General features: G+C 41.3%; 1 protein-coding gene across 1 annotated transcript in view; it reads right to left on the bottom strand.

The window, feature by feature from the left end:
- The window catches only part of LOC147722600 (glutamate decarboxylase 1-like), a 1,148,213-nt gene that overhangs the window by 41,700 nt on the left and 1,080,483 nt on the right, over positions 1-26,030 (bottom strand). The window contains exon 14 of the mRNA XM_086965127.1: positions 20,957-21,046. Coding sequence (XP_086821253.1) covers positions 20,957-21,046 — 90 coding nt within the window. The remainder of the gene's footprint in view (positions 1-20,956; positions 21,047-26,030) is intronic.

The following is a 26,030-nucleotide window of genomic DNA, read 5'->3' as shown; positions in this document are numbered from 1 at the left end:
CAGTCACAATGGTTGTACCTTTTTGGGATTATTTCCTTAGTGCCCTTTCAGAAACTTTGCAAAGACATTTCACTTTCAGGGCAAATTCTTTAAGAAAATTGTCCTGTGCAATGAAAAACATTCTCTTAGTAGAAGGAGATCCCCTCATCCCAAATACCATAATGTCTAAATACTTGTAGGGACGTTAGGCCTCTTTGCTTCACTCACTTGGTGTCTTAGAGCTAAAGTCAGGGTCACTGGAACTAGGCGGAATTAGAGGACCAAATTATGCAGCATGGTTGACTAAATTGTGCCCCAAAAAAGACTAATTAAGCAGCATATTGTGGCACATTTTGTGTCAGCGTAACCTTATTATTTTGCCATTTTAATACGTTAACTGAAACTAGACAAAGGTTTCACCTCATTAGTACCAGTTTTATACTCAAATACAGTAATTAGCAACTTAAAGGGCCTTGCACTGTGCTGCAACACATTTCACCCCAATTTTAGTAACTTTTGTTCAGTTTGAATGAGAAGCAATATTATTTTTGTTCAAATCTGCAGATTATTCAGCAGACGAAGGATTATGTAGCACATACGGTGAGCCAATAATTATGTGGTCACATAATTGCAGTGGCCCTGGATATAGTTCAAAATATGTGGTTTCTGCCTGCAGGAGTACGAGAAAACTATAAAGGTGAGTGCAAAAGTGGATTATTAGTTGGGGTGGATGGTAGTCCACCACAAGTAAACTGTGACTATTTTTGTTAGGTCCAGACAAGGTTTCAGTAATTTAAACCTGAGCTCAAACCATGGTAGCGATGGCACAGAGCAGACAGGCTTAATTGAAGAGAATGGGCAAAGCGTTTAATAGTGCCAAAACAGTGCGAAAATGGAAAACACAACACAGTAAAAATCCACTCTAATTTATAAAACTAGAGAATACTTAAATGAACAAAATAAGACCAACATGTCATAAATCCAATAAGAAGAACCAGAGATATGAATATTTAAACTTTTGAATACAAATAGCAGCAAAAAGCACAAAGCATCAACCACAGCCAACTGGTTTCAGTAGACCGGGACAAGGATTAGGTTTAAGGACTGGCCGGAATGAGACATGGGCCGGATACAGAGACCAGGTTTGTCCTGGTCTGAAGTTTTACCTTCTGACTTAGTGCCGCAAATGGAAGCCAAAACCCTCTGTGGGGCAAAGCAGCAGGCTGTGGCTGAGATCCCGGTGAAGTAGTTGACTTTTGGCGGAAAAACTCTGTGTGGGAGAAATTCGAAGCCTGCTCCCAAAGAAGGTCCTTCGCCAGCCAGATGTATTTGGCGCCTTTGTCTGATGATGATTTCTACCTTTGGACTGAGGGTCTGATTCAGATGTTGGCAGAATGGGTACTCTACAGCAATGCTGACACAGTAACCTTTCCGTCAACCTAAAGGTCCACACTGTTCGGGTGCAGTCGGGCGGACTTTTAGTATGTAGACGGCAATGACTACTCCTTCTCTGTCGTCTATATGTACCAATGATGGCCTTATGGAGTAGGGGCATCAGGTGCTTGACCATGTGTCCGCCCGCCCTATTTAGAGTAGGTAAACACATGGCCCAGTGTTCACTGTCAGTCCTCGCCAGGTAAATCTGGCCATAACAGGCAGTGAAAACTGCAAACTGACCTAGGTGGATCATTGTTGTTTTTGATTTTACAATGAAAATCCAGCTTTGGGATTATCATTTAGAAAATAAAAAGCAGTTGAAAGTTTGGTGTATGGCTCAATCATATTGATGGAGCCATAAGTTAAGCTTTCAATGCATTTACAGGAAGAGCTGGGTCTGTGGATATCTCTAAATTTGGCAGGCAGAATATCCTCAACATAGTGGGGGTAAAATCCTCCATTATGGTGATGGAACTCTGTCCTCCAAAATATAAATTGGCCCTTTAATACTTTATGGAGTTCAGATTCTTCCAAAAGGGCAAGGCTGCAAGCTGTAACCAAACATGGCTCCACGGGGCTGGGCATCTTCTCCGCGATATCCCACTGAAACTGATTTACCGCTGTGGAAAACGTTGAGTGGCAGCAACATGAATCTTTGGCCCAGCGGCAACGCGCCGTCGTTGGATTGATTTGGCAGGTTTATCTTAGTCTTCTCTTTGTTCTTGAGGTAGAAACCCCTTGAGAAACTTCCTAAGTCCCATATTTTACGGTTAGATAGTGTTAGAAATGGGGTCTCTAGTTGGCAGAGGTTGGTACCTTTGTCCAAATAGGACCCTTGCTTCGTGTCAGGGTAAGGGGGACACACACCCTAGATACCCCCGCTCACCCCCTTGGTAGCTTGGTACAAGCAGACAGGTTTATGCCAAAGGCAATGTGCAAAGTATTTGTACCAATACTCACAGTAACACAGTGAAAACACCATAAAAGGACACCACACCAGTTTAGAAAAATAAAATATCTAAACTAAACAAGACCAAAAGGACAAAAATCCAACATACACAGTTAAAAATATGAATTTAAAAAAGGTTTCAAGAACTTGTACCATAGAAAACTATGGATGCGTAACTTTTCACCAAAGTACCTGTAGTTGCGTCAAAGTTCACCAAGCCAAACAGCCACAGCATTGGAAAACAAAGAGATGTGACACTCCTGAGACACTGAGGAGGCACTATGACAGTCCCGCTTCATGCAAAGAAGGGTTGCATCAATTCTGTCCTGTATGGGGAGTGATGCGTCGATTCTTTGTGCCGGTTTCGGTCCGCAGGTGAAAGTGGGTCGCACAGGTACAATGTGTGGATTGTTGGGATGCGTCGGTGATCACTGCAGCGGCATTGCACGGCACTGCATTGGTCCTCTTCAGCCGCAATCCCTCGATACGTCGATTCTTGCAGCAATGACAGGCGCTGCAATGGTTTTCACAGCGGCGATGGGCTAAAATTATTTTTGTGCCGTGAAGATACGTGCGAAAAACAGCCACAAGGAGAGCGATGCGTCAATTTCTGTAGTTCTTCAAGTTTCTGTTCTCTTCCAGCTCCCAAACAGCAGCAAAAACCTCCAGCGGCCCAAAACTGGCACAGGCACCTCAAGGCAGGTCAGAACTCATGACAGCAGAATTCAGGGGAGCTGGGGGTGAAGTCTTTGGGTCCCTGAGACTTCTGAAAAGGAAGCCAGCTCACGTCATTCCCTTGGAGATTACCTTCAAGCAGGGGACACAACACACTGCTAAGTCCTTCTCCTTTCCTTGGCAGAAACAGCAACTGCAGGCCAACCCCAGACACACAGCAAGGGCAATACTTTTCCTCAGTCTCTCTAGCTCTTCTCCTTGGCAAAGGTTCCTCTTGAATTCCAGGAATGATCTAAAGTTCAGGGGTTTTAGGTCTAATACTTAAACCCCAAAATGTCTTTGTTCTCTTTGTACATGGGGCTCTGAGCCCAGTTCAAACCAGTTCTGGGGGCACTCTGCCCGTGCACAACAACATCCTTTGTCAGTGTTGGCCTTGGTCCTAATCACACCACAGGGGGGTGGCACCAGCATTGTGGAAGGCAGGCACAGCCCTATTCAGATACAGGTGCTACTCCTCCCACCGCTCCAAATTTAGATCAAGCCTATTCAGCCTAATGTTGACTCATCCAGACTCCTGGAGCCACTGCACCTCTCCAGCCCCTGTCACTCCAAAGCCAGATAGTCAATCCACAAACAGACAGAGGCAAACAGGAAGGTTTAACAAGAAAATAGCCACTTTCTAAAAGTGCTATTTTCAAACACATAATTTAAAAAACATCTTTACTAAAAGATGTGTTATTAAATTCTGAGCTCAGGGGTACTAAACTCAATTTTTCTATCTTATCCCTATGGGAAGATATGCTTGTAAAATGTTACAAAACATTTTCCATTCTAGAATATGAGTAGGATGATTAGGCCCTGTGTGGGAAAGGCGCTCACTATTGTTGGTATATCTGATAGTCTTCTTTTTGTGTATATTGTGCTCAGGGAGGGGGTATTCACCCAAAACCCCACAATTCAGATCCAAGGATCTGTACAACAATCTATAACACAAGCCCTGACACACATAAGACAGTATTCAAAGTCAGTCACTTATAGTAATGTAACAATCTTAGCATATATGGGTAGGTTTAATGTCCCACAAACGACCATACTAAGGTGCCGCGGTCAGAAGATTACAGAGACGCTGCCACACACAGCGCTAAGTGAAATTATCCTGATAACAGCCAAATTATGGATTTATAGACACAACACATATAGTGTGTGTTGGATATATTGTGAACAGAAACAACTACATCATTTTGGACTTTCCCAGCCGCCATTAGGCTGGGACAGAATTAGAACAAGCCAGAAGGCTCATTACGCTTTTTGATGTATATACAGCCCTGAGGAAGTCGCGGGTCTCTTGTCCCGATCGACGAAACACGTGTTGGCTGGAGCTACGACAAGAGAACATTAAACTTACCCATATTATGATTGTTTCTTTACTATAAGTGACTGACTTTGAACACTGTCTTATGTGTGCCGGGGCTTGTGACATTTTCCATTCTGTCCTATTGACAAGATAGCCTTTCAATAGTGAAAAACGCAATTGGCAGTATTTCACTATCAGGACATGTTGCACACACCAGTACATGTCCTACCTTTCACATACACTGCACCCTGCCCAAGGGGGTACCTTTGGCGTGCCATAGGGGTGTCCTATGTGTAAGAAAAGGGAAGGGTACGGCCTGGCAAGTGGGTGCACTTGCCTAGTCGACATGGCAGTTAACAAACTGCGCACAGGCACTGCAGTGGCAGGCCTGAGACCTCTTTTCAGGGCTACTCATGTGGGTGGCACAATTAGTGCTGCAAGTCCAGTAGTAGCATTTTATTTACTGGCACACTTGGTGCACTCTACTAGAGGCCTACTGGTAAATCAAATATGTCAACCAGGGAGAACCAATCACAATACAATTTACACAGGGAGCACTTGCACTTTGACACTGATCAGCAGTAGCAAAGTGCCCAAAGCATCAAAGCCAGTAAAAAAGAAATCCAGCACAGCATCAAAAACACATGAAGTAGGGGTAAAAATTCAGGGAAAACCACGCCAAGGATGCCCGGTCTAACAGGCAGGAGGAGTACACAGGCGCGGTGCGTCCATTGGGGCGTAGCCCCACTAAGCCCCATTGACCCACCGTGTCGTCACTAAAAACCAAATACAAATATTTTAAAAAATCGCGCTACCTGCCGGCCGGGAATCCGGGAGACACCCGACTTTTCCAGAGTGCGGGGGGGGGGGGGGGGGGAGGGGGGGAGAGGATGGGCCTGCAGCAGCTGCGCAAGTGGGTTTTTGGGCCCAAACATGCCTGCGCATGCCCAGATTGTTTCTCTGTGAATTTGCCCTTAGAGAGATGACCAGGGGGCGGGCCGCAGCCCCCGGGGTTGCACTGGGCGAATGGGCGAGCACTCATGGTGCCCCCCCAGCCAATCCTGGCGCTGCATACAGCGCCAGGATTGGCTGGTCAATACATAGCCCGGGTACATAACCCCCTGTCTGGGGGGGCAGAGCTCTCTCCCTCCCTCATACTGCGGCCTCTGTTTGTTAAGACTCCTTCCTTTCCAGAGCCAATGTACATGGGGTGCTGTTGATAAAGACGATAGGGCAAAAAGATAAAAAACTAAACTTTACATGTATTGTAGTGAAATCATCCACTTTTTAAAAGACTGTCCCATGAAACCTGAAATCCAAATTAAAAGTTATACAAGTGAAAGTCAGTACGTGGAAAAAGAGAAGACCTATTAATGATTGAGGCCACACTTTCAAGTTCTCTTTATGTAGTGTCCCGGATCTTCTTGACCCAATTAGTGCAAAAAGCACAGCAGCATTTGTTTTTGTTTATAGAGTTAGTTTGCAGAAAGGGCAAATATTAAGATTCAGCCAATGATTGAATCTGGGGCTTCTGGTAATTTTGTTGATGCTCATTTTACTAAAACTATGGGAATATCTATTGAAAATAAAACAGTTCCAATGCTAGATTGAACCCTTGGTGGGTAAGAATTGACATGCAGAGTTGTTTGGACAACAGGACGCAGGAATTATTTGAGATCTAATTGATGCCTTAACTTTGCTGTCGGCCATTAATGCTGTCACTGTGTGGATGGGTGGGTGGATGGGTGCATGGATGGATGCATGCATGATGGGTGGATGGATGCATGAATGATGGATGTAGGTTAGATGGGTGGGTGGATGGATGCATGAATGAATGATGTATGGATGCAGGATGGGTGGGTGGATGGATGGGTGGATGCATGAATGATGTATAGATGGATGCATGGATGCATGCATGATGGGTGGATGCATGAATGAATGATGTATGGATGCAGGATGGGTGGGTGGATGGATGGGTGGATGCATGAATGATGTATGGATGGATGCATGGATGAATGCATGATGGGTGGATTCATGATGGATGGATGGGTGGATGCATGAATGAATGATGTATGATGCAGGATGGGTGGGTGGGTGGATGGATGGGTGGATGCATGAATGATGTATGGATGGATGCATGGATGCATGCATGATGGGTGGATGCATGATGGGTAGATGGGTGGATGCATGAATGAATGATGTATGGATGCAGGATGGGTGGGTGGGTGGATGGATGGGTGGATGCATGAATGATGTATGGATGGATGCATGGATGCATGCATGATGGGTGGATGCATGATGGATGGATGGGTGGATGCATGAATGAATGATGTATGGATGCAGGATGGGTGGGTGGGTTGATGGATGGGTGGATGCATGAATGATGTATGGATGGATGCATGGATGCATGCATGATGGGTGTATGCATAATGGATGGATGGGTGGATGCATGAATGAATGATGTATGGATGCAGGATGGGTGGGTGGGTGGATGGATGGGTGGATGCATGAATGATGTATGGATGGATGCATGGATGCATACATGATGGGTGGATTCATGATGGATGGATGGGTGGATGCATGAATGAATGATGTATGGATGCAGGATGGGTGGGTGGGTGGATGGATGGGTGGATGCATGAATGATGTATGGATGGATGCAAGGTGGTTCGGGCTCGCTCCTGCGGTGCAATATGCCAATTAGTTTACGCCACACCACTTTCAAATGTCACCAGCCGCCCCTGGGAGTACAAACTGACACTTATCTAAGGGACCTGGGGGCCTTAGAGACACCAGTTAGGGGGGCAGGATTAATTCCTGTTAAAGCCACCAAAAAGATCTAGGGCAGGTAGTTGGAGCTGGTCACCTGGGCTTTTCAGGAAGGTGGGCTTCTTGCAGCTCTTGTGTCGTAGCTTAACAGGATGTCAGCCAACTGATCCTTGAAGTCCACATTTTGGTTATGGGTACAAGCAGGAGCAGGTTTAGCCCTTAGGGTTCTCCTCACATGTCACAACATCAAGTTAATCCTTTTTCTGCTTTACACAAGACCAGCAGTGTTCTAAAGAGTGTACTCTTGGTGCCACATTTAAGCCCAGTGCCAGCCTGTGGAAGAAACTCATGGCCACTCCCTAGTCATTGGGGTAAACGTTTGCATGGGTGATCCTATCCAGTTTTGCCGCACTTTCAATTTGTTTTATTGTAAACTATTCCACAGTGCCCTTCTTTACCCAAAACCAAGATGGCTGAGCCTTTCTTCCCCTGTGCAGAGCTCCTTACGCTCACCCAGAGGTGTGGCTATGATAATGGTCAACCCCTCCCTTGTGGCCACTCAAAACCAGGTCTGGGGCAGCTCCTTGCCCCCTGAGATTGGTGCCTAGCTGGCAAGCAGGTCAAATAGAGGGAAAGGCCCAATTGTGAGCTACAGCTCCCTGTGAAAGGGTAAGCATCCTTTTAAGTTAATTAAGTTCCTGAGTACAGACCAGTTGGTCATTCTGTCAGGGAAAGTTCAACCCGCTTGCTTTGGCTCAGCTCTGGGAGCTACTTCACACCTAGTCAAGAAACCATTCGGCTCCTGAGTAACACAGAACACTGGCAGAAAGGCCCATTGGGATCAGGCAGGAAAATGACAACTTTATAAAAGATTAATTTTCAAAACAGTAATGTAAAATCCAACTTGACTATTAAATTGGGGTTTGAATTACTATGACAATGAGTTTTTGAATCATTTTTTAGCTACTTCCAAACTGAAGTTAGGCATTATAAGGTACTGTAATGTAACGCAGTGCTTTTATATGGGGGAGCCAGCCTTGTCACAGTGAAAAACGACTTTTGAGGCTTTTCACTGCTAAGACATGTAAAACATAAAATATACATGTCCTACTTTTTTATTAATTCCTACAAAATCCCCCTGCAAAATGAAACTCTTTTCTTAACCTTCCTTTTATTGAGCCTGTGCTGCTGCGCTGGTCCAATGAAAGTACCCTTGGCAGGAGAGAGGTGTTTTCCTACTCTCTCTGCTTCCACAGCCAGGAGAAAAACTAAAGACCCCAAGAGAACGGGACTAAACAGGCATCTTAATGTTCCGGCCTCCTTTGGCAGTCTTTGGTCCCTACACCCCCGCCCAACATGGCACTTATCTACTCTCACCCCTCACTCTCTCCCCAGCCTGATGCCTTGACACCTCCCCCAGCACACATAACGCACAATTAGCGTGAACCACATTGTGCTGGAGGGGAGATGTTACTTTAACCTCTCCTCACACCTTTATTTAAGATGTGAGGAGGGCAGAGTCACAGTTTCGACCATTGATGCTGAGAAGCATGACAGCAGTGTTGTGACAGGGAGAGTGCCATTTAAAATCTGCACTCTCTCTGTCACCAAGCATTTGTCTCCCAGCTCTGTCACCAGGGCCGGACTGGGAACCAAAACCGGCCCTGGCAAAGTGCTTGGCCGCCCCCCCCCCCCCCCCCCCCCCCCCCGCCCCGGGGGGTTGTGGGTGGCGTTGAGCTCCTTGCCAGGGCCGGTTTTCTGGCGATTTTGTTACAGGGCCGAATTTGCAGCTATGCTGTAAAAACGGCCCTGTAACAAAAACGGCCCCCAGGGGCCAAAAACCGGCCCCCACCTGTGCGGCGCACCGGGGGATTGCCCGGTGCCCGCTAAGCCCAGTCCAGCCCTGTCTGTCTCGCTGTGCAGTGCTGGTTTAGTGGTCCTACACCTGGTCCACCGGATTTTTGTGACCGGCGCATTTCGTGCCTACATCAAAAATATCACAAATGTAGCTTTTTTGGGCCACAATTCTTTTATTTTGAATTTGCAAAATTTGGCAAACTGGACCAAAAAATCCTGGCGGATCTGATGTAAAAAAAAACATTTTGTGGTTGCAAATTCTGTGATCTTTGAGATTCTCAAAAGCCTTTCAGAATGACAAAATGGGGTTTGTGACTCATTCTGTATCAGAATTAGTAGGGGGTGTGATAGGAGTGTCCCTTACCAATTGTGAATTGAAATTAAATGTATCTTACAAGATACCTCATGAGATGTGCCACCACAAAATGTTTTTTTTTCACATCAAGACCCACATGCATTCCTTCAAAAACAATAAACTTTTTTCTTTCTAACTTTTCCTTTTTAGGGTACCTAAATGTCTGCAGTTTGTTTTGTAAAGTTTAAATACTATTACAAGTAGAGTGAAAAATTTAATTTATTTCGGAGTAGATCTCTATATTTTCAAAATTAAAAGGTCTTTTCAAAAACAGACCTAAAAAAGCCAATCGGTCTGACTTTGGTTACCGCCTCTTGCCTTGCCTTTGAGAAGGCAATACAATAAAAAGGCAAGATAAAAGAGAACAAAGCAAGGAAGGCAAAAAAGAAAGAAAGAAGGGCAAAAAAAGAAGGAAGAGGGAAAAGAAGAAGGTAAAAAACAAAGGAACAAGGAAAGTAAGACAAAAAGAAGGACAGAAGGCAAAAAATAAAGGTTTGTCACAAATGTGGAATGCACCACCATATCCAAATTTAAAAGTAATTGGGTCCATCCAGTATTTATTATCATTGAGTTTGGGGAGTAATGCACTTGATGGAGAGATCTGTGATTACTCTAGTGATAGTTTTAAACTCGTGCTAAAGTACCTTACAGGGTTAATGTTCGTGCTGCACAGGATGGAACAGTTTAAACGTGAGAGACACACTGAATCAAACAGCCTTGTTGCAAATTTCCACAATTCTAGGAGACCACATGCTGATAATGATGTATGTCGCCTTGGTAACTTTTCTCTCTAGGCATTCATCCCATTAAGGACCTTATCTTGTTAATATCTTCACTCTGCCTTGTATTCTTCACTCTTATATGGAGTCTCAAGTTCCCGGACGGGTCATAATGCACTACAATCTATTCTTTTATAATATCCCTCTATACTACTCGGTTTTACTTTGCATTTTCCTTATACTATGTCAACATGCTACTGAGTTATTCAGTAACATTTTTGTTGATCGGACACATGCTTGGATTGTTCCTGTCTGTTTCTTATTTGTAACTTGCACATACGATTTGGTATGTTGTTTTAATGTGTGGTTATTTGTATGTGGATTTTTTATATGCGCTTATTTTTATGCAAGTATTGCACGTAGATTTTCCATGGGAAATCTTTGTTGCTGCTACTGTGCTGGTTGGATGTATTTTTGTGAATTCTTTTGTCGGTATTGTGTTGCATTATACTTTATATGTTTTGTATGTAATACAGCCATGACAAAGTCCACTAAATCCGGACAAAACGCGCTGGCTGTTTTAACTTTAAATGAAGAATAAAGAAACTCAATGATAATAAATACTGGATGGACCCAATTACTTTTTAGGTCTCGCCCTGCGATTGCAGGCCAAAGGCCTGCTGTCGCAGAGCGAGACTATTGCTATCATTCCGGTTTTCAGGGACTCAAGGGGAGAGGACAACAGACTGTCACGCGCACGCAGCAGCAGCCTGCCGGGATCAAGTCGCGCGCGTCAACACGCGCTCCGATTCCGGCAGGCTGTTAACAACATGTGCAAACACACATACAGCCCCCCCCCCGCATACACGCACGCACACACATACACAGAGAACCCCCCCTTACACACACATCACCTACCTTGTCTCGGCGTCTTCGCGCTCCCTTACCCCCACTCCTCTGGTGCGCGCGCACCACTGGTTTCGATTCCCGAGTCGGCTCCTCTCTGGTGCGCGCGCACCACAGGTTTCTATTCAGTGTTGATTTCAACAGCCAATCAGGAGGCAGAACTTCAACAGCCAATCAGGAGGCAGAACTCCTTGAAGATATGCTCCCTCTCTGGTCCGCCATCATTTGAACTGCACGGTGCGTCGTGCACCCCAGCAAAAACGGCAGCATGGGCCAATAGACCATCATGGGTTAGGATCCGGTTTTACTACTAATGGCAATAACTTTTCAAGTGCCTTTTCGCATCAATATAGTCTTGCCTTATTACATATTTTATACGTGATGTATTTAACCCATTACAAGATGGCGGGTCCGGCGAGGGCTCGTCAGTCCGCTTTCGATTTTCAGTAATCGGACTTTTTACTGACAGTGGGCGTGTATTTAAAGCCCCGGAATGGTAATGGCAGGTTTTTTCTCTCCGTGAACATTTTTTAGGAGCATGCCAGGAGACCTGTGAGTCCCGGTAAGTTTTGGTACCATGGCGAACCAGGTGCATGTAAATAAAACCCTGTTTTTGCACCGACCACGTTCTATATGGGTTGGAGGAGGTGGTTGGGTTTATCCTCTGTTGTCCGGATGCGGCATACGAAGTAGTGCTTCTTGGCCACGGATGTGTTCATTCTCCCTCTGTGGGTTCTTAGATTCATATTTTGCCCGGTGCTTCTCGCTATAGCCCTGGGTTGGGTATATCAAACCGTGCATTGATAATTTAAAACAAGTTCCAAATTGACGGAGTGTAACAACAGGGCTTTCTCATTATGTCTATACAGGCACTTTTAAATATCATTCATTTTAAACATTATTTGCACCGCAACGTGAAGTCTAAGGGTATCACGGAGTGCATTGCACAAGCCTTCATCACCCACAGGTAAATTCCGTGAACACACGATGGAATGTGTTACTGTGTGTTTGATAGCAGTAGAGAACAATGGGGTTTAGTGCGATTCTTAAAAAATTCATTTTTGGTATTTAATCATTTCAGTGTCTTGTATGCGAGGCCATCTCTTTGAGGTGTTCATCCTCTTCGCTTTGGGATCTGAGTGACCCTTTGAGATTTGGGAGATTAGGCAATTGAGGTATTTATTGCTCTGACAATAGTAATTTGGAGGATCAATGGTCCATTATTATTTTTTTAAATGAGACATGGGCCTATTAGCCTTAGTAATCCTTTGGGACGTCTCTATGGTGTAAGACGCCGCTAATATTGTCCTCTCTGATACTTATAATGATGCATGTCGTTTTAGGGTGATTATCCGTGCGCCCTTCACTTCACCCATTGATCTGCTTGTGTACCATCTGTGGACATTAGAGCAGCGAATTAAGAGAGATGAATTTCCTCCGATAACCCACGAATTCTATCAGTGTGTATTCAGGTTACATTTTTTCTTTGATTTTGAATCTGAGTGCGAACAAGTGAGTGTGTGTCTTAAGAATGGAGCGGGTGATGTAGTTTTATTCTTACTTACAGCACCCATTGGAAGCGGGGAATGCAATGGTTAAACACTATACTGATGATTTGTTCACAGTTGGGATTTGCTATTTTGGGTTGGTGTTAGTAAAAGTTCCTGACTGCACACGCCATAATGCATTTTTTAACTTGTGTATTACAATTGGCATTGTTTTTTAACATTATGATGTAGGTGCCATCTTTTTAACTTGTTTTTATTGTCATTTTTAGATTATTCGTGGGGAGATTTACCAATTATCTAGTGTTAGCCTGAGGAAGGTGGAAAGTATATGCCACCGAAACGCGTTGCTTTGTTTGTTTAAATCATTGGTTGTTTGGTTTATGAGAATAATCAACACGAAGCTGGTCTCACAAGTAGACCTATGCTGGAATTCACTAGCATTGATAAACAGCAATAGAGCACACTGAAATTTGATTTTTTTTTAAAAAAGTGTTTTTGACAAAAGATCATATCTTCCTCGTTTGTATTTATACTCTGTGTTTTTATTTTTGTATGATCACTTAATGAATTTGTTTTACTCCTATAGGGTCATATTTTGTGTATGGATTTATGTATTATGTGTATTTTTGTTTAAAAACAATGTACAATCTGATTTGATCACTATATATGTGTTTTTAAAAAAACTATTATAAATAAATTGGAGATAGCAAAAGGACTTTTTTAATAAATGTTTTGGTAACTTACTTTGACATTGTATTCTTCAACTCCTAGGGTGACTTTTTGAATGTAGTGTGCGCGGTCTGTGAATGCAAGTTGACTGGTGCTGTATGCTCAAATTAAACAGAAAACAAAGGGATTCTTTGTTTTAAGCCTTATAAGTGTTTAGCCATGCAACAGTTGATGTTGTTGCACCAAGGATATTGTGCGGCATAACTAAATACTTATAAGGTCCCAAAAGCGAGACCTATTGGCTATGCCAATGCTTGTTAAATTTGGATTTGGTCGTGCAAACCACAATTCTGACTAATCTAACATTGGTCTTGGAGACTGCTCTATGGAAACAGCAGGAGCGGTGGAGATGCACACTAGTCTGTAATACTCGAAAAAATAGGACTATTTGTGGGGGACTCTTGTTTCCCGGGGACGTGCGTTACATGTACACTGAAGTGTAGATGTTAGGCTTGCTGTTTCGCCTTGGTATTGCAAAAAAGAAGTATGTAAAGAAAGCGAGGAAGAAAGAAGGAAAGGAAGAAAGAGGAGAAGAAAGTAGGAAAAAAGAGTTGAAGCAAAAAAGAAAGAAAGAAGGGAAAAAGAAGGACGCCAAAAAGAAAGAGAGAAAGCAGGAAAGAGGGAATGAAGGAAAGAAGGAAGGAAGACAAAAAAGAAATGGAGGAAAGAAGGTGAAAAAGAAAAAAGAAAGAATGAAAGTAAAAGGAAGGCAAGAAAGAAAGAAGGAAGGAATGCAGATGTCAACCTTGCGAAAGAACAATATGTATGCCCTCTAAGATAACTAGTGGTTCAAATAGGCTGACCCACTGACCCATGCTTTGCTCTGTAGTGGGCAGAAGCAAATGTGAATGACTAAACAACAGACCAATGGATGAAGAGAGTTGGCTCAAAGTCCGCATAAGTAAGTATATCATACATATAATTTTAATAAAATCAAAAGGTTTTGGCTAACACCAGACCTAAAAACGGGCAGCATCCCCCTGGGACAGGTGCACCAGTGGAAATGTATCAGGCGGCATCAAGGAGAGAAATAAACATCCAGGGAACCATTGCATGCTCCTCCCAATGTGTTCCCAAATAGGATTTTGCCTTATTTTTAAAGTAACACCTGTTTCCTAAAGGCAACGGGAGTAAAAACGCAAGCAATGAGATCTACTGTTCTGTGCAGTTGATCAATCCTGTGTTCGTAGGCAACCACAGGGTGTGGCAAATAACACCATGCCTTATTAGTGGCTTTTTTACAGGCTTTTGCGCCGCCGCTGTGTCAATTTTTTTGATGTAGCAGTGGCGCAATCAGGGAGCCACACTGCTCTATAACTACAAACTGATGCATTGGGTCCAATGCATCCATTTGTAGAGCCCTGTTCCACATTATACCTGCGCCAGGTATAATGTATGCAGAGTAGTCCGATGGGGTGAGTACGGTACGGTAATGACACAGCCGAATTTTCCGTTGAGCGCGGGGTTCGGCAAGGGTGCTCAATGGCCCCAACTTTGTTCACCCTTTTTATTAATGGTATTATTTCCCGCATGCAATCTCAGGTAGTGGATGCTCCCTTTCTCGCAGGTGTAAAAGTTCCATTTTAATGTTCGCCGATGATACGTTAATTTTATCTAAAACCCCAAGTGGTCTGCAAAAAGCATTGGCAATATTTGACGAGTTCTGTGTAGATCACGGACTGGAGGTGAATGCTTCCAAAACAAAACTCATGGTTTTTAATCCACATAGAAATTTTAAACCCAAAATTTCCATGAGTGGACGCATTCTGGAGGTTGTAAAATCATTTACCTACCTGGGGATCCTTATTTCAAATGATAATAGGTGGCACCAACATCTCAATATTGCTACATTAAGACACAAGCAATTAGCTGGCACCATTATAAAGGAACACAGGAAATCGCTGACTAAACCCATCAAAACACCTTTGATAATATACGAGGCAAAAGCAATTGGGTCAGCTTTGTATGGTGCCGAGCTGTGGGGGCTCGAAAATCTGCAGGAACTCCAAATATCAGAGAATACATTTTTTAGGATGCTGACAGGTACCCCTCAGAGTAGTCCGCTATTGCCCCTGCGATATGAGCTTGGCAGGAGAGAAATTTCGGAAATTGCCAAACTACGCCCGAATCTATATTGGCGTAGGCTCTGGACCACGCCGGAGCTCTCCCACTACGCGGATGGGTTCATTGACGTCATTAAAGCGGACCGCTTCAACAAAATCAGATGGTTCAAAACATTAAAGTTTGCACTTTCCGAATTAGGACTAAATGTTTTATGGACCGATCCAGCTGGGGCACCATTTCCCACCAAGTCTATTTTAAAAAACATTTTCTGGGAACATGTTGCTAAAAGGAGTTTGCTCAGTACTAATAGTGGGTCCATGACCACTAGTTTCCTCGAAGGTAAAATGTACCCTATTTATGAAATGTATTGGGACTATATATCGAACCCCATGGACAGGAAACTGCTTTTCCAATTAATGGTTGGTTCCCTCCCTCTCCGTAATTTAACATCTAAGTGGAAATCAGGAGGTGTAGCTATTTGTCCTGTCTGTGGGGAAGGAAACGAAACCCTTGGTCACTTTTTGTTTTCTTGCCCAGTATATTCTGCCCCAAGGCAAGCCTGGCTGGCACCCATGTGCAGAAACTTAGGCACTAAAAGTAGCAAGGTAGCGCTGCGTATTGTAAGATCTACTTCTGTAACTTGGATCATAATTGCCACCGCAAAGTATCTGGGGTGGGCGTGGACAATAAGGCAGAGATTGCTAGTAGGATAACTACTCTCTGCCTAGTTGTCCAGAGACTGCTAGACTATTGTCTATTTCTCTGTAACTGTTTATTTAGTTGTTCAGAGACTGCTAGACTACTGTCTATTCTCTGTAACTGCATATTTAGTTGCTCAGAGACTGCTAGACTATTGTCTATTCTCTGTAATGGTTTATTTAATGTATCATTCGGTATGGAATTTCAATGATTTTTTAGCATACGTTACTGTAATCATTTTCTGAAATTTTTAAACAGTAATGCACCTGTGTGTATGATGAGTAATAGCTTTTTAAAATGTAAACAGTGCTATGTCTAAATGATTTTGTGTAATTTAATTGACTTTTTATTATATGTCTGTATGTCTGCTTTTATGAGTAATACTCGAATAAAGCACTTTTGAAATTGTATGCAGAGTAGTCGCTCCCACGCAAATAGCCACATAGAAATGGCATAGTGAAATTCACATTCTATGACTTGACTGTGTCAAAATCCCTACGCCAGGCATAAGGATAGACACAGCGCTTTTTACTGGGACTCGCCTATGTGTTCTGACGCATTGCTGGAGTTGCGTCAGTTTTACAACCAACTCCAACAATGCGTCACTATTATGCCAACAAATACATCAGAATTTCTGATGCATCTGTTATTCCTTGTGGCATGGAGCCCTGTATTCTAAATACAGCGCATCCATGGTGTTGCAAGGGCATTTGACACAGGCTCACGGTAACTAACGCATTGGATTGTATTGTATTGTAATTGCATTTATATATGCTTACTACCCCTGACGAGGCGCGAAGCGCTTTTTCGGCGGGTAGCACGCTACTCCGGGACCCATAGAGGATTAGTGCTGAATTAGTATAGTGAAACATGCCACTACATTTTAAGTGATGGATAGGTTAGTCAGTTATTTGGATTTGGAATGATAGCAGAAGGATAGAGGAGGACAAAGGTTTGTATTTATCGCTTGTTGACGCACGGTATTCAGGAAGCCTATAAAGGATTAGTGGTGAATTAATATGGTGAAATATGAGGTAATTTCAGTGGTAGATATTATTCTGTTACTTGGAGTGAGAAGGATAGCGGAGGGATAAAAGGGGAAGAAAGACTTGCATTCATATAGCACTTGTTACCCCTGATGGATGTTGAAGCGCTTTTTCTGGCGAGTAGCACGCCACTCCGGAACCCATAAAGGATTACTGTTGAAAATTAGTATAGTAAAATATGAAGTAATTTGAGTAGTAGATATGTTATTCAGTTATTTGGGCAGTATATTAGTATAGTTGAATATGGAATTTGAGAAGTGAAGATGTTACTCTGTTAATTTTGATTGAAAAGGATAGTGGAGGGATAAAGAGTGAAGGATTTTTTTTATGTCTTAGCAGTAGGAAGAGGCTTTTGGATGAGTAAAAAGGTGTTTTGGAGGGGAGGAGTCAGAGGGGAGAGATTAGAAAGGTTTGTTTTATGGGATCGGTGTAGTAAAAAGAGGTGTCAGATGATGCAAGGAGGGGTAGAGCAGGAGAGAGTCTAGAAAGGGTTATTTTGGCGATCATAGTAGTGATATGCGGTTTGGGATAAATGAGAGAGTGGATGTAGAGGATATATTGATAGATGTATAGGATGAGGGATAGGGTAGTGCATTGGAAGGAGTAGTAGAAAGAAGTTTGAGATGAGTCAGAAGGTTGGGCTAGAATATATATTGAGCGAAGTATAGGCTGAGAAATAGGCTTGTTCATTGGAAATGCTAAAATAGAAGAAAGTGATAAATATATAGATCCATAAGTACATTGAAAGTATATAGATACATAAAGGAAGTAGGTATATTTAGATTAAATATATTGATAGAGGCACAGGATAAGAAATAGGGTAGTGCATTGGATATGCTTTTTCAGGAGAAAAGTTACAGACACACAGATCCAAATACATGGAAGGTACTTAGATGCACTATGGAAGTATGTACATGTATTACAAAGATGTTTTTATTTATTGATTAATATTATTATTAATATTTTTTTCTCTTTTCTCGTAACAACATAATTATTTTACATGTTTATAAAGTAATACACAAAGATAGGTACATATCTATAGTGAAAACAAATGCTTATATGCAGAGGGATATGCTGTAAATTTCTGTTTCCTTATGGTGCTTATGTGGGTAAGAGCCAAATCGTGAGTTTTCTGAAGATAAGGTGGTTGTCGGGGGATCTTATGTTGGGGGGTAAAGAGTTCCATAGTTTGGCTGCTTGTTTTTTTTTGTTCTATGGTGGAATTTGTCAATGTTATGTATTTTGTGATGGTAAGTATTATGAGGTGTTGTGCTCTGAAGATCTTGTTGTGCTGGTGTGTGTGATATGTTTTGCTTTTGAGGTGTAGTGAAAAGGGGCGCTGATGTATATGTTTCATGCACTGGATTTGGTTGTGTAGTATTGTTTGTGAGAGGAGGTTGTGACGTAGAGGGGTGGTGATGTGTTTATGAGTAGAGTGTATGTTGTGTGTAGGAGGGAATGAAGTAGAGGTGAGAGTGTTTATCTTAGAATGGTTTGTTGCAAGAGTTACAAAGTGGGGTGGGGTGTGTTGTGTGTTAGTGTTATTATGGTAGAAGAGAGAGGAGGGTGTTTGTGGGACAACTGATGGAAGGATCATTATATGTTTGTTAGTGATAAAAGGTGGTCTGTTAGGTGTAATTACAGCAGGGAGAGTTTGTCTGAATGGGATGTAGTTATGTACGGTGTTGATTGGCGTTGTGTTAGTGATGAGTGTATTGATTAGTGGTATAGGATAGGGTTGTGTACTGTTTGTGGGTGATGGTGGATATTTGTGGTAGTTGGGATAGTAGGGTGTGTAGATGTGGTTTGGTTGGGTTTGTAGTGCAGGCTGGTACATTAATTTGTGCATAGTGTTGTGTGTGGTGTACATTTGGTGCAAGTGTGTTGCTCTGTTTGTGGATGTGGATGGCGTGGGCTGGGTATTGCTAAATGAGAAAAAGGGCAGCATTTCTGGTCCTAGTCCCGACCAGTCTCGACCAGGCTCAAACAGGCAACTACCCTTGTCCTCTCCGCCCATAACAGGCTCAAACAGGCAACTACCCTTGTCCTCTCCGCCCTTAACCTCGACGCCCGGGTTGAGACGCCCTAACCCTTGCCTTTTATAGCCCTAGTAATCAGGTGACCCCTTCAGCCAATGGGAACCCTAGCCCTAACACTATCCAATCACAACACTAGCCCTAAAATCTAGAACCAATAGGAGACCAGGACCTTACAGCCAATCTTAGCCAAGTACAAGCACCCAATCAGTTTAAAAACCCTGATCCCTACGTCCAATTAAGGCCCTAGCCCTACCAGTAGTCCCAACCCAAGTTCAAGCAGCCAATGGTACAGGTAGCCCTAGTCCCTACTTCCAATAGAAAGCCTAACCCTACTCTAAGTCCCACACCTAGTCCAGCAACGAACACACCAGAAGCCCTAAATAGCTACTTCCAATTAAAGATCTAATTCTAGCCCTAGTCCAACCCTACTCCCAACAACCAAAATTAGGAAGCCCTAGTCCCTACTTCCAATAGAAATCCTAACCCTAGCCCTAGTGCCAACCCTACAACGATTGAATCACAGACCCAGAAAGCAATCAGAACCCTCAAATACCCAACAAATGAGGACATCAACCCAAACCCAATAGAAACACCAGATACAACCACCAATCAGTGTACACATGTGCCAACCACAACAGACCATATAAGGTCCCAGCAACCTCAGACAAGGTTTGCTGGTCACGGAGTTGGAAGCTGCTTCTCCTGTTCAGAATCTCCTAGGAGACAGACAGGCTCAATCCACACTTTGGACTTCTGCAGGTAAAGGCTTCACTAACCCCGAAATCTAACAATACTGTTTGAATAAAACTTTACTCCCCCTGCTGGCCAAAAAACAAAGTGCACCAGCCCCAGTAAATACAGTTTAAACAGCTCACAGAAGCACCCTCTGATGTAGAATATCCCTGTTGCTTGGGGGGGGGGGGGGAGGCAGGGGGGCTGGCCTCACTGGCTTGTGAACACAAAATGGTGGCTGGGGGTGCACTGTTTTAACACACATGTCTTAGCACAGAGCAGAGAAGAAATTTGGAGGGAAAACAGATTTGTCACCAAGGAATGAGAGGACAAACTACAGAGGTTGGACTGCAAATCCCGCAATTCAACACGTTAAATGCAAGCAATCATGGGCAGGGAAACCCACAAGTTTAAAACATAAAACAGATGATAAAATATGCAATCCGGTCAAAACTGCAATTTTAAACTGTAACAACCACATGCAAAGACAGCAATTACAGAAAGGGAAAATAGTTTTTTAAACAACTTTTGTTTTGGGAAGAGACAGCACTAGTCTAGGTTGTTCTGTGACGCCCTGTGTGGCTGGAATTTTTTTGTAACGTGGCCTATTAGTTTGTAGTCCGCATCTCAAAATGCAAGGCAGGTTGCAAAATGTCAGCGGGCAATTTGCACCCACTATTTGCAGCCTGCCATTTCGTACATGAGCCCCATGGGTTTTTATTGATATGGCTGGCAGAGCTGTTCCACCTCTGTTCTTTCCACGTGCAACTATGCATCCCATTCAAAAAGTTCAGAAATATCGTGACATATAAATACAAGATACGGTAAAAGAACTACACGTATTTTTCTATTTCCTACACATATCTGCTACAATTCTATTTTGCTTCTCTAACATCGGATGCTTGAAACTGATCTTTAAATACCTTCTTTATGCTTTGTATCAATTGTTTCTGTCTTGTTGGTTTGCAAAAAAAAAAATTTGGAATACTTTTTTGATTGCATGTGGTACATTATTATCCACTGCGTTGAGGAAGCAGGTAGCAAAAATGAAATTTCAAATATGTCACATGAAAATGAAGATGGCACGTACGAGACTATAATTTCTTATTTCATGGCAGCGCGAAATTTAGAACACTTACCTTATGTAATTTTCTGTTTCGTTCTGAAGCAAGCTGAATTCTTCCGACGCTTGGCGGGATGTACCAAAAGCAGACATTGGAGTGTTCAGGCTGAAAATAAATACGTCTATGTTAAACATTGTGTATTGCAAGCATTTTTACAATTAGAAATCTCAATTTTAACGACCCTGAGTCATAGATGGTTCTGGTCTGCATATTGGAAATAAAGGAACCTATGTATTTTTCCAAACACCCTCAAAACAATTGACTTCTCCCTATGTATACACCGTTTGCAGCTCTCGGGCTTCATATCCTTAAAAAAAAAATAATAATACTTTATTGGTTTTCAAATACAAACTGGCACCAACAGATATCAAACTACGTACTGTATGTATTCCATCACACCACAGGTCGGATTTCAAATGCTTAAGTCTCAGTTTCTACCTGCCTGTCTAGGGACCGAGAAGAAAGAAAGATAAAGACAGAACAAAGAGAGAAGCAGACATGGATAGACAGAGAGAGGGAAGAAAGAGAACAAGACAAAAGAGAGACAGCGACTGTGAGAGACAGTGAGAAAAATAGAAAGTGGCGGATGGGGGTAGAAAAAGAAGAAAGAAGAAGTAGACAGGAAAATCAGATGGGACGAGAGAGAGAAATGGGTGTGTGCGTGTGTGTGTGATCAGAAATTTACCTTAAATAACAATGGTTAAAATTATGTTATAATTAGGTGTTGAAATGTGATAAGAACTAACGTTTAAAAACTAAAAACCACCGAATTTCCCAGCTACAGCTTACTGAACTAAGTACAGCTTAGGTCCCCTCCAAACACTGCTTATGACCACACATACATTAAGCCCCAATTCTGCAGAAAAACAGTGAGAAGCATTAAGAGACCACCAGAAAGTAGGTCAAAAACACAGGACATAAAAGACTCCAAGCGGCCACCACAGCAAAAGGCAAGGAAGGTGCATGAAAGTGCCCGTTGGTAGCCTTAACACAAGTTGACAAACGTTCAAATATGTTTAAGGTACACATTTCCTTTATAGTCTCTTCCCTCTCTCTCCATCAAAGACTGCCCGCCCCATAAACACTACATGCATCAAGAGAAAAGAGACACGTAGCTGCCAGAAACCATTGTAACAAATACATCTGAAGAAGCGATATTACCATTTGTGGTGATTGGTGACCTTGAGGAAAATTTGAGTTTCGCCTTGAATATACTGGAATTGATGCTGCATCAAAACTCAGAGTGCTGGACTGATGCAAATAGTGGTAAGCAACATGATGAACCAATATCTCTCTTGGAGGCACAAAAAAGCAAAACATGCTGATCAGGAGATTTTTTTAAAGGACCAGGTGCCAGATGTACGACCCTATTTTGCCTGCGCAAATGGGTTTGCGACCTGTTTGCGCATGCAAAATACAAATGGGCCATGTACTAACCCTATTTAGCGAGTTGCAAATTATTTGTGACTCGCTAAATAGGATTAGCAACTCGCTAAATAGGATTAGCGACTCGCTATTAGGAAGGGGCAATAGCGAGTCTGAGCCCTATGTGAGACTGTTTTGCGACCACCATTTTGGTCTCAGAACAGTCGCAGTTTACCACCCTTCTCAGGAGGGTGGTAAAGCACTCGCAAACGGCAAGGGTCCCCAAGGGACACCTTCCCCTTTGTGAATGCAGGGGAAAATATTTTTTAGGGGTAGGCAGTGGTCCCAGGGACCACTACCTGCCCTTAAAAAATGAAACAAAAACGTTTAATTTTTCTTTTTTTAAATGCATCCCATTTTCCTTTAAGGAAAACTGGCTGTATTAAAAAAACTGCTTTATTTAAAAGCAGTCCCAGACATGGAAGTCTACTGAGCCCAACAGGCCACCATCCCTGGGAGGGCCAGCCATTCCTAATGGGGCGCAAATTGCAAGTGCCTCATTAATATGCATGAGGCATGCAATTTACAACCCCATTAGGAATTGCTAACAGTGTCTCTGACACTGTTGTACATTAATGTTTGCGACTCGCAATTTAATGCAATTTGCGAGTCGCAAACATCAATGATTGTACATCTGGCCCCAGATGAGTACCCTGTCAAGTGGGGGTAGTGCAACTATAACTATGGATCCAACGCACATAACAGGTAGAAGACTCTGCAATGGAATGGCACAAATTGAAAAAGGTAATCTGTGGTGGTCAGCCTGATGGTAAACAGACAAAATATCGACTACAAAATATCGAATGGACATAATATCGAGTACAAAATATAGGCTGGACAGAATATCGAATGGACAGAATATAGACATCAAAAATATCGTTTTGAAGGTAAGTAATGTAATATCGAATTTTAAAATATAGATAGTCAAAATATCGAAGTACATAATATAGGTTAATAAAAACATCGTACATTTAATAATATCGAATTTTTTATAGTGTATTTTATGTGTTAAAAGTGTTTATTTATGTTATAATGTCACTTAATTAATGAATTTAATGTTATTTAAATGTTACGTAATTTAATTCTGTAGCGGGTTGTGGGTTTATAGGGGAATAGGGGCGGAAGTAATTTACTTATAATTAATTAAATATGTAAATGTATTTATTGGTATTTGTTTATAATTATTTGTTAATTAATTTTTATTTTGTAATTAATTACACTGTAATTGCCAATTAATTTTATTTAATTGATTAATTGATAATTATATTAATTTAACTAATTTAATTTCTGTAGCGGGTTGTGGGTTTATAGGGGAGTAGGGTGGGAAGTAATTTAATTATAATTAATTAAATATGTTAATTTATGTAGTGTTATTTATTTATAATTAATTGTTAATTAATTTTTATTTTGTAATTAATTACACTGTAATTGCCAATTAATTTTATTTAATTGATTAATTGATAATTATATTAATTTAACTAATTTAATTTCTGTAGCGGGTTGTGGGTTTATAGGGGAGTAGGGTGGGAAGTAATTGAATTATAATTAATTAAATATGTTAATTTATGTAGTGTTATTTATTTATAATTCATTGTTAAATAATTTTTATTTGGTAATTAATTACATTTTAATTGCCAATTCATTTTATTTCATTGATTAATTGATAATTATGTTAATGTAACTAATTTAATTTCTGTAGCGGGTTGTGGGTTTATAGGGGAATAGGGTGGGAAGTAATTTAATCATAACTAATTAAATATGTTAATTTATGTAGTGTTATTTATTTATAATTAATTGTTAAATAATTGTTATTTGGTAATTAATTAAAGTTTCATTGAGAATTAATTTTATTAAATTGATTAATTGATAATTATGTTAATTTTACTAATGTATTTTCTGTAGTGGGTTGTGGGTTTATAGGGGAATAGGGTGGGAAGTAATTTAATTATAACTAATTACATATGTTAATTTTTTGGGGGTATTTATTAGATTTAAATTGTTAAGTAACTTTTTACTACTAATCAATTAATTGTTAATTTGTAATTAATTAGTATTAATAGATAACTAATTGTAATGATTAAATTAAATTAGTATTTGTAATTAATTAATTACTATACTATATTAAATTGGTAATTACTTTTAATTAATTTTTTTTATAGATATTAATATATATGAAGTATCTACTTTCCCTACTGTTGCACTCACTGGAGTGGGAATAGTTATTTTTACCCCTACGCTATCCAACGCTTTCCCTACTGTTGCACTCTCTGGTGTGGGAATAGTAATTTTTACCCCTACACTATCCAACACTTTCCCTACTGATGCACTTTCTGGAGTGGGCATAGTAATTTTTACCCCTACGCTATCCAACCCTTTCCCTACTGTTGCACTCTCTGGAGTGGGAATAGTAATTTTAAACCCTACGCTATCCAACACTTTCCCTACTGTTGCACTTTCTGGCGTGGGAATAGTAATTTCTACCCCTACGCTATCCAACCCTTTCCCTACTGTTGCACTCTCTGGAGTGGGAATAGTAATTTTTACCCCTACGCTATCCAACACTTTCCCTTCTGTTGCACTCTCTGGAGTGGGAATAGTAATTTTTACCCCTACGCTATCCAACGCTTTCCTTACTGTTGCACTCTCTGGAGTGGGAATAGTAATTTTTACCCCTATGCTATCCAACTCTTTCCCTACTGTTTCACTCTCTGGAGTGGGAATAGTAAGTTTTACCCCTACGCTATCCAACCCTCTCCCTACTGTTGCACTCTCTTGAGTCGGAATAGTAATTTTTACCCCTACGCTATCCAACGCTTTCCCTACTGTTGCACTCTCTGGAGTGGGAATAGTAATTTTTACCTCTACGCTATCCAACGCTTTCACTACTGTTGCACTCTCTGGAGTGGGAATAGTAATTTTTACCCCTACGCTATCCTACGCTTTCCCTACTGTTGCACTCTCTGGAGTGGGAATAGTAATTTTTACCTCTACGCTATCCAACGCCTTATCTAATGTTGCACTCTCTGGAGTGGAAATAGTAATTTTACACTTCCGCTATCCTACGGTAATAATAAAATTGGATATTTTGTAATTATATTATGTTACTATATATATATATGTTTTAACAAATATGATTGTAAATTTTTTTTTATAACTTTAATTAATTATTTAATTATTATAAGGTCATTTAAGTATTTTAAAGTATATTTTAGTAAATAATTTTTAATATTAATTTAATTTAACATTGTTTTTAATAAAGTCGATATTTTTACAAACTATATTTCTGTAAACGATATTTTTTACTCAATATTTTTGTACTTACCTGTTTGTAGATACAAAGTCGATATTCTGTCTGTCGATATTTTTTCGCTGATATTTTTAGTAGACGATATTATGTCCCTCGATATTATGTCAGTGATCCCAGCCTGATGTTAACCAGAAATAGAAAAGCAAGTTAACTAAAGTGTGATTATAGCGCTTAAAGCAGTTCAAATAACCCCATTGGAAAGAATAAATTAAAAGAATAAGTCTCTGGGAGAGCCTCATTCTGGAGCTGATAACGCTTTGGCTGAACAACTGTTCATAGGAATAGCTATTTTTAGTATTTATAAGTAAATGTGTATAAGTCATCCCTAAGGTAGGCCTTACAAGCTCTAAAGGCAGG

The sequence above is a fragment of the Lissotriton vulgaris genome, chromosome 4_1 (genome assembly GCF_964263255.1).
Source record: "Lissotriton vulgaris chromosome 4_1, aLisVul1.2, whole genome shotgun sequence".
Taxonomy (NCBI): domain Eukaryota; kingdom Metazoa; phylum Chordata; class Amphibia; order Caudata; family Salamandridae; genus Lissotriton; species Lissotriton vulgaris.
This window is presented reverse-complemented; position numbering and strand designations above follow the sequence as displayed.